Source organism: Falco naumanni, chromosome Z (assembly GCF_017639655.2).
Source record: "Falco naumanni isolate bFalNau1 chromosome Z, bFalNau1.pat, whole genome shotgun sequence".
Taxonomy (NCBI): Eukaryota; Metazoa; Chordata; class Aves; order Falconiformes; family Falconidae; genus Falco; species Falco naumanni.
Genome location: NC_054080.1, coordinates 82072080 through 82084555, shown reverse-complemented (window position 1 = coordinate 82084555; position 12476 = coordinate 82072080). Strand labels below are relative to the sequence as shown.

Sequence of the window (12476 nt, the reverse complement as noted above, 5' to 3'; positions counted from 1 at the left end):
TTTTTTAGAGCGCAAATAAAATTGTGAATGAAATAAATACATTTCTCAATTCTTTATGATTAAAAGCCATACACTAACCTTTACCAGCTCAAATGTCACCTTCTGCTTTCAGTGCTTTGCCCTGCCAGGGCTGGGAAAGCCTGCTGGCCTCCACAACTGATGAGCTCCCCTTTTAGATGAGCCAAAAGGACAAGAGAATTGAGCCAATATATTTAAGAAAATTGAGCTTGGAGATCCCAGTTTTCCTCACTTTTGGCAAGAGTGCATATCCACACACACACATGCATACCTCCAGAAGACACTGCATTGAAAGCAGGTGACGAAGGGCCCGGTACTTACCCAGTCAGGTCTCAGGGGGTGGGATCTGGGTGGTGTTTTCCATCCATGGGCTTTCCCAGCTCTTGGGCTGAATTTGTCCAGGTCTTCCCAGAGCTGAGATCTACAGTTACAGCAGCTGGAACAAAAGACCTACTAGACAATCAATTCCACTGTAAGGAAGCTGTGGTAACTATATTCAAAGCTGTCTCAGGATAATCTTACCCTATATGGTCTGAATACCAACTCTGTTTCACAGCAGCTGTCATTCATTTTAATTTTTTTCTTTTAATAAGGATAGCTGTTTGGAGTTTTTCTGTGGTGGAGAAGGGATTTCCCAGCTGCAATTTGGGCCAGTGCTCCTGCAGACAAGCTCTTCTCAGCTACTCACAGCTCTACAGGTACCAACAAGAAAAGCTGTTTGTAAATTATTACTTTGGGAGCCCACCAGGGAGCAAAGCAGCAGGACACACCCTTCACAGAAGAAAGGGGTGTGTGTCTGAGTCATCACAAGAAAAGCTAGTTCACCCTCCCAGCAGCTGGTTTCGAACAAGCACTTGGTGGGAATGAGGACCAAATGGGTCAAGAATAGGTTAAATCCACTGAGCCCAGTCACTCCATCAGTCGCCCTGGGCTGTGGCTGATGCTTCTCCTGGGACATGACCTGGATGTGCTTGGCCACAGGACAGGACTGTCCCACAGCTGGATCCCTGCCTGGCCATGGGCAGAGAAGGCCCCAGCAAAGGCTAGTGATGCTGAGACAGGAATTACGGGCATCAGTTGCACCTGGATATTTGAAAGCTGCTGTATCCCACCCAAGCCCTGCCAGGGAAGTGCTGCATCTTTATTTTCTGCAGCAGGCATCACCGAAGAGTGATTCAAGAAGAGTTTATTCAAGGCTGGCTGTGCCAGCTCACAAATAATAGCTCAGACTAATTCATTTTAGAAACCTTTATGGTAACTGATGGTTTTGGAGCACAGCAAGTTTCTTAAATGAGCTCAGTAATCAACCTCATCAGTGATCAACTACTCACTGATGGGAGTAATAATAGCATCCTTTACTGGCTGTATTCTCCCTCCTCCCTGCATACTGGTGAACCAGGACAGAGCTTACAGGAGGAGCAGAACAGACCTCAAGAGGGCTGAAGGTAGGTGCTGGGGTCAGCAGGCATGTTGCAACCCTGGGACGCTGCTGGGATGGGGCTCAGGCTCCCTGGACAGCCAGGGGGTCCCATGAGCAGTGTCTGGAGCTTTTGCTTTTGCCACACTTGTGCAGTGTTGTTGCAAAGCAGCAGTTCCCCAGTGGGTGTTTTGAAACAAAAAAGGGGTCAGGGCCTTTCATCTGCCTGCTTTGCCTCCCACCCCAGTCTACCAGGGCTATGAAAAAAACCCTCCCTGTCAATAGATTTGTCCCGTGTTTAGACAAACACGTGCTGCAGGGTTTTCCCACTAAAATGCTGTAGTCCCAGCCTTTCCAGTTGGCTCCAGTCAGCACCCACTTGGCCAGGCAATGCCGGAGATGCGGAGATGCAGCATCACTGCATTACAGCAGTTTAACCCCTGCCAGCCCCTGAGCAAATTCACTGCGATGCACATGGGACCCGCACTGCTCTGCGGCAGCTCCTGACCCACGCACCCTTCCTGCATGGGGCAAGGAGGGCAGAGAAATCCTCATCCTGGGTATGAGATGTGCTTACATCTGGGAGTAACCACATGTAGCAAGTAGCTACAGCCATGGACAGAGGTCCTGTTCAGACAGGAATGAACATCTTCAGGGTCACCAGATCACTTTGTAGGTGACAGGTGGGATTGCAGATGCCTGGGTTAACAGCAAAACCACCTGCCATCCCTGAGTAGGCGCGTTCAACATGAAAGCTCTGCTGGCCTCCAGGCAATGATGCCCTAAAAAGAGCAGAAGGGGAGTTTGCTGATACAGGGTCTGCAACCTCGCTGCCTCCCAGGATGACAACCTTGGCAAACCATGAAAAAACTGCTTTTTTCTTTTGAAGACTTGGAAAATGCCCCTTGTTCGTGCAAAACCTAACTCCACCCTGGCTCTGGGGAGTCATTCTGTTGCTACAACTAATGCTACAAAAGTATTAAGGCAAGAGCAGAGTTTTTCCAAGGGCTGGATTTGCATTAAGCTGTTAAAACCAACACGTTCCTGGCCAAGTGGAGAACTGGGGAGGAGAAAAGCCAGAGCTGTCCTAGCGCTATGCCTTCGGCAGGGCTCAGGGAACCTCTGCCTGCTGGAGCAGAGCATCCCAAAGCTCTGTGTTGGGCAGATGCACAGATCCTGCTCCCACCACCACCCTCTACTTTTTTTTACCCCCTTTGTTTCTTAGTTGGTGGGGTTCTAATGCACATGCCTTTATCCAAAAAACATTAATGTAGCTGAAAATCAAGAACAAAGGACAAGGATGGTAGCAGGAGTTGGCAAAACCAGGCTATCACATTGTCTCTATCAATATCCAAGCCATTGGTTTGGAATCCCCATGAAGTTCTGCATTTACAAAAGCACTTGGGTGCTGCCAGCGAAAAGAAGTATAACCGAGTCCTTTGCTTTGGATGCTAGAGGGGCTGGTTGTCTCTTGCTGCAGGATGCAGAGAATTATTTGAAAATCTCTATGAAGTTGTTGTGAAACATTTTTGATAGCATCATATACCTACACTAACCTTACGTGCATGAAGTTAGAATAACTGAGGGCCGTGAAGCATACATCTTATCATCTCCCCTGTCCCATCGCTGTGTGTAGAAGTCTGTTTTGACAGAAAAAAAGCTCCATTAAAAAAATAAAAAAAGATATTTACTGGTAGGGTTGTACAGCTCTGAGCTGCAGCCTGTGGGCCAGCTGAGGATTTTAGGTACTACAAAACACAAACAAGGGCTAAGCTTCCTGACCCTGGGCAGCTGCTCGCAGCGAACAAAGCCGTTGCATCTTGTCCCGTGCTGTTATACCTTACTGGACACTACCCCCTCCCTCCCAGCACAGCCACCGGTTACTGCCCACTGCGCTCGGCAGGGCCGCTGTCAGGTCGCGGCAGCGTGTTTGCTGCAGCGGTTTGAAGCAAAGCTGATTGCCATCTCAAGGAACTCTCTCAACACCGCTACCTTCCAAAGGACATCAGCAAGATCTCAGCAAGTAGCTGAGGTTTTCCCCCAGCTGGACCAGTGGGTCATTTTTAACCTGTTTTCTGAATTTGTAAAAGCTTCCTATAATGGGAGCTTCATATCGCCTCAATACGGTGCATCCCTTATGCAGCCTTTGCCGAATGCTGGAGGAGCTGGCAAGTCCCTTCAGATACGGGAACCAAATCTCGACGATCAGCAGTTGCCTGTCTCCAAGGCTTGATTTAGCCTAATCACATAGTCAAAGCTGGAGACCGGTCTCAGCCATTCTCCATTGAATGCACGAGGAGGAACAGTCGAATTGAGAGCGGGTAAGAACAGAGACTGGCACCGTTCATTGCGGGGAAAATAAAAGCACAAGAGGATCTATGAAACGAGCTGCGCAGGATGCAGAGTTGGTTGTACGGCCCATTGGATTCTCCAGCAGGTAACAAGAGGATTGTCAAATCTGTATTAGTGTGGAAGATTATTTTTTATTTTTTGCTTCCAGTAAGTTTCTCTTTCATGAGAGAAACAGGACACGCCCAGGGAGGGAGATGCTTCTCCACCAGGAGGATGGAGGACCTGTCAGTATCGCTGCAGGACTTGCCATAGATATCCTACAGGCTCCATGGGGTGTGTTTAGAGGAGAAATCCCTCTTGATCAGGCAATTTCCAACCTGATTCCAGAAAGTGATTTTGGTACCTAACCACAAAATTGGTGCCACAGGACATCACATACCGTGATGTGCCTGGTGTGGAGAGCCTCACCTTGCCTCTGCCACGGAGCTCAAGCACCAACAGCCTCTGCAAACCAGCTGGGCAGAGTGTTTTCTACCTCAACAGCATCTCTTTTGCACCTCAAAGCCCAGAGGCATAAACAGTGAAAGAATTGACTCTGAACCAAAGATACAAGAAGCGGGTGATAGATAAGGACCAAGCGATCGCCCTGCCAGGTGACTTCTGTGTGGCACAGGTTTATAGTTAGCAATGCAGTTTGTTTTATTAGTTATAAATAAAGTACAAAAAATCCACCAAAAGTGAATCTAAGCATTTACACAATTTCTAATGTCTTTTCATTTCTTCAATGCACTATTGCTTTAATATTAATAATAAATATTTCTCTAGCTTTCTTCTATAAAATAGTCTATGTAGCAAAATGTTGCACAGCACAACAGAACAGCAGTAGGAGTACAAAAATGTGGGTGATCCTTTCACCAGCCCGGGTCATTAAAGGAGAGGATTTTTGTTCGCTCGCTCCTTGTTTTATTTATCCCTTTTACAGTGTCTTTGTGGACAGGGAACAACCGACCCCCTGTCCCCGCACAGCTCCAGGCTACAGGGGAGGAGTGTCACAGAGCAGCAAGGAAAAGCACAGATAGGTTTTAAACCCAGGGTAAGGCAAAGTCAACAAAGCAGAGCAGCACCCTGAAGGGACAGAGAGAAAAAAATTAAGGTACAGTCATTTTGTGCCTTTTTAACCCAAGAGACAATTGCACCCAAAGCCTTTTGGGTGTGGATGGCTACTGGCTGAGCACAGGAGTTGAACCCCATTTCTGTCCATACATGGCCGAGCATCTGCGCTGACCAAGAGCAGTTATGGCTTAAAGCTTTAAATATTATCAAAGGTGCTCTAACCCTCTTGTGAAGCTCGAGCGCTTGATATTCAGGAGCCTTTCAGGAAAGGGCAGTGCGTTGCAAGAGTGGCGTGGCCGTGGCTGGGGATGGGATGCTTGGCCACCGCCGCAGGAGCAGAACGTCAGCTTGGGATTGACCCCCTCCTCGGCATCGGGAAGGCTTTGGTGCAGGTCCCAGCTCTACAGTAGATTAAAAAGCTCCAAGTTGAGGTTTCCTCCCTTAACAGGGGGGATGAAACCAACTGAGCACGAAGATCAGCGTTGAGGGCTTCTGCTCCGTGCATGATTCACAGCTGGCTTGTAATAAATGCTCATGGCAGGTATTACAAAGGGATGCCGGATCGCTCCTGTGTCTATCCCAGCCCCTTGCTCAGCTAGACCAGGGGTCAACCCTCAAAAATTGCAATGTATCCCTCAGTTTCTTGCCTTCAAGTTCAGGCTCAATCGATTACCTCCTTCATCCTCCCTGCAGCGCCCGGTGGGGTGCATGCACAGAGGGTGAAATGAGCCAGACCGAGCACCAACAGGCACCGAAAAACTGGATAAAGCCACCACTCCTGGGCTTCCTTCCTTGGTTTGTGAAGCAGCTTGCAGACTCCTGCACTAAATCCATGCATTGCCCCAAGCACAGCCTTGTAGTGGGGACCTGCCGGGTGTTACTGCAGGGTAATGCATGCAGCAAGAGCAGTAGCATCACCAGCAGCATCGGGGACAGGGCAGTAGCAAGAATTGACCGAAACGTTTTGGTTTTGCAGAGCGCTGTTAACCACCTTCAATGCACAAGGACACAAGTGAAAGGATCACCAGAGTTTGATTATGAGTGCAAATAATATTCATATATATGTGCTAAACACAGTCACTATATTGCAGTTTTCCACTATGTCACAGCATACAGAATCAAAGGTTTGCATTTTTATGGAATGTATCCAAGGTAACAGCACCACAGTAATACAGTTTGTAATCACACACCCTGATTTTTTTCTCTTTTTTTTTTTTTTGACAAGATAAGCATTATCCCCCACATCCCATGTTTAATTTTTTTTTAAAGTACCGATGCATGCAAAGCATTCCATTCCCAGAAACAATGCAAAAATGAGGTAATAGGAGTAATAAAAAAAATTAGTATTAATTTCTAAATAAATAAATTATAATTAAAAATGCAAAAAACAACTATAAAAATAATTAAATAAGAACCCACAATATCTACAAGTTAGTCATAAATTATGATTGTTAAATATAAGGCATTTAAACTCACAAAACCCTGTAAACTATCAATGTTTTGTTCCTAGACATTTTTTGTTGTTTGTTTCAATTTGTTTTTAAACTCATCCTATTATCGCAACCTACTCGTACAAATTACTTAAACGCAAAGGAACCTGACACACCGATGCATCTCCAGACGCTGTAAATTCGCACGCACCTTGGGATCAGTCACTCACATGAGACCACGGGAGTTTGGTGCTTTTTCTCACCAAAGGGTTTTTTTTTTGTTTGTTTGTTTTTTTAAAAACTGTGCTTGTTCATTAGGCAAATAGTAATACTTTCGCATAGGCTTTAAGAAAACACGCAGTTTGGAAGCAGTCCTCCTTCACTCCCTGCCCGGCCAGGGTCCCAGTCGCCCCGTTCCTCTCCCTGCTTCACACCCAGCTCATGCCTGGACAGACCAGACAGGCTTACAGTGTATTTTACCAGCAAAACCTTGCTTTGCTTGTCGATATGATTAGTAATATTAGTATTTTTTAATGCTGCTTCAATCTGCTGCTGCTGGAGCAAGCCCCATAGGTATCGATGGAGCACTCCTTGACCTGTGGACATCAGGGCTGGGACCACCACATCCCCCAAGAAGCAATTGCTTGTGCTGGGTGGCAAATATATCATAGAACCACAGAACGGTTTGGGTGGGAAGGGACCCTCGAAGTCCCTGCAGTGCAGCCCCCTGCCATGGGCAGGGACACCTTCAGCTGGATCAGGTTGCTCAGAGCCCGTCCAGCCTGGCCTTGGATGTTCCCAGGGATGGGCCATCGGGCACCTCTCTGGGCCGCCTGTGCCAGTGTCTCACCACCCTCAGAGTAAAACATTTTTTTCTTGCATCTTTCTCGTGTGCCACCATGTGTCCCCCTCCACTCCCCCCTACCTACATGGACACAGCAAGGACCCTCCTCCTCACAGGGCTCCCCTCTTCCTCTGCCCTTTCCAGTTGGGAAAAAAAAAAAAAAAACAAAACGAAAAACCAACTCTCTGGGATGCCTCTGGGACTCACAATTACTGCTCGCAGGAATCCCGCAGTCTCTCAGATGGCAATTTATGATTGTTTCTACTTGGAGAGCATCACTTGGCTCCAGTGAAACAGATACTCAGGGGAGACAGAAATTATTCCCTCCACATCACCATTTTCAATATATAATGTTCCTGACTAATTCCCCTTGCTCCTCTGCTCCCCTAGCATGGGGAAAAAAAAAACAAAAGGGGGGGGGCGGGGGGGTTGATTGTGAATGTCAGTTCTCCAGACGGTTTTCAGCTCAGTCACTGCGGTTGATGTGCTGAGTTCTTTATTTCAAGGAGAGCTTGGATTGCAACAGCTCGCTCCTTCAGGGACCACCTCCTAATTCTTTTCTGAGCGTTAATGCAATTAAGTTTCATTTTAACAGCCACTGAATTCTCCCTGTGGGTACAACCTGAAACATTTACACAAACACACACGGGTGCAGGTGCACATGCTTTGGGGCAGGGTCACAACCCAACCCCTTCTAAAAGCGGAAAACCGACCCCCCCCCTCCAACCCCCCTTCCCCTCCCACATCGAAATGCTCACGGCCTCAGCAATGCCTTGTGAGCATCGAGTTTTCCCCCGTCCTGCTTTTTGCACGGGAGAGGAGTCGGCAGCGTACATCGCTCAGCACCTCTCCCGCGTTACTCTACCGCAAAGCACAGCTATAGGTGCCGACTTTAGTAACCATCATTTTAGACCCCGGCTGGCAGCAGCTGCCGAAGCCAACCAGCCTCACAGCTCACAGGAGAAAGCATCATGGGCAGCGGCAATCACGAAGACAGCCCTTCCCTGGATTTTGATATGCCAAGCTACTTCATTAAGATACGGAAAACAAAGAAATAACACCTACTCCAGTATTTTGCCCCTACAGAAAGTGTCCAGCACCAGCAGATAAGCAGGAACGAAGCTTCTCCCTATTGCTTCATTCATTTCATTCCCAATTTTTATTATTTTTTTTTAAGCTTCTCTAAATTTGCAACACACTGTAAACACAAGGAAAGGAAGCACACGCGGCTGAGGCAAAGAGCGCAACCCTTCTGACTGTAAACAGGATTTTGCTTTTTCGTCTCTTCCCCCCTCAAGGGTGGGAAAGGTTGACCTCTTTCTTGCCCCTCTGCAATGTATTAATCAGGCACCAAAATAAGGAATCTATGAAAAAATATTTGGTGCAAATTAGGTAACAGCAACATGTCCACCACAAGATGAGTAGGGCATCAAACACAACATTTCTTAAGCTAACATGCTCCAGCTGCCATCCATAGAAATAGCTAAAGGACCCCTAACATGTTTCTACATATTCGAGAGGTATATATACAATCCTCATGAAATGCAGGATTGACAGGCCAGACTATCACAACTAGTTCCTTCATGTTCAACACTAAATCTTCTGCAGCACGGGGTCTCTGAGCTCCGGGAATGCCAGCTCCCTTTCATCGGGCCCGTATCCTGCGTTATGTGCAATATCTCCTACCGCTAGATATTGTACCGCCACCTCCTCCTCACTAACGTGCCTGCAGACTTTTCCTCTCAATCAAATGGCTCAGAAGGCAAAAATTTTGCTGCAAGGGTTTATGGCCATATGACCTGGTAAGGAAAATGGTGTGTCCAGCCAGTCCTTTCAGCTGTCCGAGCCGAGCTGTGTTTCAATGTCCACCCTGCAAATCGGGCACTTCTTGCTGGTGGCCAGCCACTGGTCCACGCACACTTGGTGGAAGAGATGCATACAGGGCAACCGCCTGTGGAGAAAGAAGTACCACCCCGTTAGGATGGGGGAGGTCCAGGAGACCAGGAAGAGCCAGAAAGCAGCAGCCGGGGCTGCTTCAGACATGGGGAAGCACTCATGCAGTGACACCAGTGCTACCGAGGTCCTGCAGCCTTCCCCAGCCAAGCCAGCTCATACAGGGCAGTAGGTCAGAGATGGTGTCCTTCTTGGCTCAAAGCCTTTTAGAAACCCCCACACCCTCCTGAATTGTGTTGTTCCAGTTATTAATTACTCTGCCTTCCTCTTTTTAATCTTTCAGGAGTATCAGTTTATACTCCAGAGCCTCTTGATTTTTCATCGTTGTGGCTCATTAGCAGTCAGGTGGGTCCCCACTGCTCCTATGTGGGTGGCTGCTGTGCCCCAGGGAATGTGGCTGCTCTTCGCCTACATCACCTTTGTTACCTCTTTGCTCACATTCATGAGTTGGAAGGACCGTGAACCACAGGGATCCACAGCATGAGGATCAGAGTTTTTCTTGGTGGTTTAAGGCAACGAAATGGCGAGGAGCAGAGGCAGCTGCACTGCCCACCTGCAGCTCCTTCAGCCATGGTAGCTCAGCCCCTTGGAACTGTTTGTCCTCATCCCCTGTCACAAGCAGAGATCTGAGCCAGACAAGAGCCTGGGGACATCTGAGGGATAACTGGGGCTTAGCTGTTGGCTCAGGATGGCTCATGGTGACTGTGCAGGCACAGTAACCTCACTTACTCTACAATAAACAGCTCTGTCCTGGCCGCAAGCCGAACTCCCCTGGCCTTCAAACCCACACTCCCTTTTATCATACTTTGGTCATCTGTCAAGCTCAAATGTTGACATCCCCGAGCTCCAGATGGCTGGCTGAGACTTGGGACCCATCCTTCTCTGACACTTGCCACCTGGCCCATTGGCACAGCCTTGAAGCAGGTGATCCAAACCTGGGAGATACTATAAAAACTTGGCCTTCCTCCTGCTGCAGAGTTCTTCGTACCTACAGCCCACACCAATGTCCATCTAAATAGCATTTCGTTTCCCAGACCTTGAAATAGCCCAAATGAGTTTGTCAGGACAAGAACAGGGACAGTCCCACCAGCTCACGGCAGTGTTAATCCCAATTAACACAACTCAGATGGCATCAAGAGGCAGAGGAGCAGATGGGAGCATCGTACCTGACATCTTCTCCATCTTCAAGCATGGACAGACAGATTGTGCATTTCTCATCGGTGTCTGACTCCTCTCCATCCTCTTGCTCAGCTTTGCCCTCCTGTGGTCTTCTCTACAGCAAGGTTCAAGACATTATTTGGTTAGGACTTGACTTTCTAATGCTATTGCAAGCCTGGGTAGCTGCAGGAAGGCAAATAACAAGAGCTTCGTCTATTGGTCAGATCCTCCAGCTTGGGGAAGCCAGCCCAGCCAAAACAGCCAGTGAGGGGATGATGCCACTAACACGCTGCTGGTCAGCACATCTCCTGGGGCTGGTGGCAGTGTGGCTGGTGGTAGTGTCCCAAGGAGCAGCCAGTCCTCTGCTGCCCTAACACAGCCCCACACCACCTCCTCCATCCTCCTTGCAGTGGGGTTGGCCCCATGGTCTCCTTTGCTGGAGGCTTCTCCTGGAGACCCTAAATCATGTGGGGCCACCACTGCCAGGAAGGGCAACCACTGTGCCCCATTCCAACTTGACCACCGGCCCAGCCCCACGCTGCACCATGGGAAGAGCTGACAGGCTAAGCACTGCCCCTTTCCTCTTCCTCCCACACATCCACTCCTATTAATGTCATTTTTCTGCATCCACTGGAGATGCAGTCAGAGATAAGCGCAGCGGGAGTTGATTCACTTCCAACCTGGGCAATGCAACATCCTCACTTGTCACTGCTCAGCCGGGAATGACCAGCATGTGAAATCACTGCCCAGGCAAGCATTTTTCCCATTTTCTACTTAGCACAACCCAAAAATGAGGCACCCATCTCCTTACGGGCAGGGGATCGGCTCCAACAGAGGAGACACCCCTTGCAGAACGAGGGGAGGACAACCTCCCCCACGCCATGGAGCCAGCACCCTCACGGTGGGGCATGTGGGCATCACCACTCGCATGCAGAACAGGGTGGGTTTGCATGCACGAAGCCCCCTTGGCATGTGCACTTTCTTACCAGGTGCAGACAGGGGGGAAATTGCACCCGCTGGGTGGGAGAAGGTTGAGACCCTTTTGAAAATTTGGCCCGCAGCTTCCTAGCCTAGAAGTGAGAAACAGCCAGCTGAGCTACACCACCACTTCGGCCCGGGACCCCCACAAGATATTAAAGCACTAATTCTGGATTTTACATTCCTCCCCCATTTTGGGGAATATTTTGATTGATGGCACCAGTTTGCCAACCCTGAAGATTGCAACCCACCAAAGTCCTTCCTTCTGTCCGCTCCATGCCCACAGCCCTTGGCCAGCTGAGAGGGGCTGGCAGCCATGCCACGGTTTTGGAGCACTCACCTTCTTGTACTTGTGGGGGAAGGTGAACCTCTCGATGGTGTTCTGGACGGCACCCCGACTCACACTGCCCAGCCTGTCCTCCAGCTGCAGCAGCTCCTGCAGCACAGGATCAGCAGCAAACACCATCAGCATTGCTCCTGGGGCACGAGGTCCCACCACCCCACCCTACCTGCTGGTGACCAAGGCTCCCTCCTGCCCTTTCCATGGAGGAAATATCCATGAAACCTAAATCAGTCATACTTTCATGATGGATCTGAGCCCTGGCACTTGGATCAATAACTAAGGGCTCAGGCAAAGAGCTGAGTATCCAATATTTCAGAAATTAGGATGGAATTTGAGCTCAGTTTGACAGGCTGGGAAACAAAACCCTGCAGAACTGGAGCAGTTTTCTCACAGACATGAAGGGAGACAGAGTCAATCCAAGCCAGATCCAGGCACCTTGGAGTAAACCAATTTCTACCAAACCCACTCAACCCCTTCACCTCCCAGCTATGACTAAAATTGCTGCAAGACTCAATGCAAGTGCCATGCCACAAAACAGCGTTACAAGGTTATGCCAGAACTCACTTAGATTCCCAGCACTTAAAAATTTAATAATAATTCCAGTCCCCAAGATACATACTTCATAGCTCTCCCGCACAGCAGACGTGTGCCTGCTTGGGTTCAGTCCCTGAAGAGCAAGTAACTGAAGCTGAGGGTAAGGGTAGTTTCTGATTTCGTGAACAACCTGCAAGAAGCGAGGGAGAAAAATAAAGCTACCTGTACCTGCACATAGAAATCCATCGTGTACCCTGATCTAAATCTAGTGCTTTGAAAATTAAAAATGAAAGAGCAGACTGACACCTTCCCCCATGGAAGCCTTTTAATAACCAAAAAATGAGGTTTTATTAAATAGATCTCCTATAAATGATAACTGAGAACATGCATTTCTTC

At 48.5% G+C, this 12476-nt stretch overlaps 1 protein-coding gene across 1 annotated transcript in view; it reads right to left on the bottom strand.

Annotated features, from left to right (window-relative positions):
- Window positions 1-7150: 7150 nt before the first annotated feature.
- The window catches only part of RNF165 (ring finger protein 165), a 48143-nt gene continuing 42817 nt past the window's right edge, over window positions 7151-12476 (bottom strand). Inside the window, exons 5-8 of the mRNA XM_040580668.1 lie at window positions 12166-12270; window positions 11544-11639; window positions 10234-10340; window positions 7151-9065 (exon numbers count right to left, since the gene is read on the bottom strand). Of these exons, the coding sequence (XP_040436602.1) occupies window positions 8948-9065; window positions 10234-10340; window positions 11544-11639; window positions 12166-12270 (426 nt within the window). The 3' untranslated portion in view covers window positions 7151-8947. The remainder of the gene's footprint in view (window positions 9066-10233; window positions 10341-11543; window positions 11640-12165; window positions 12271-12476) is intronic.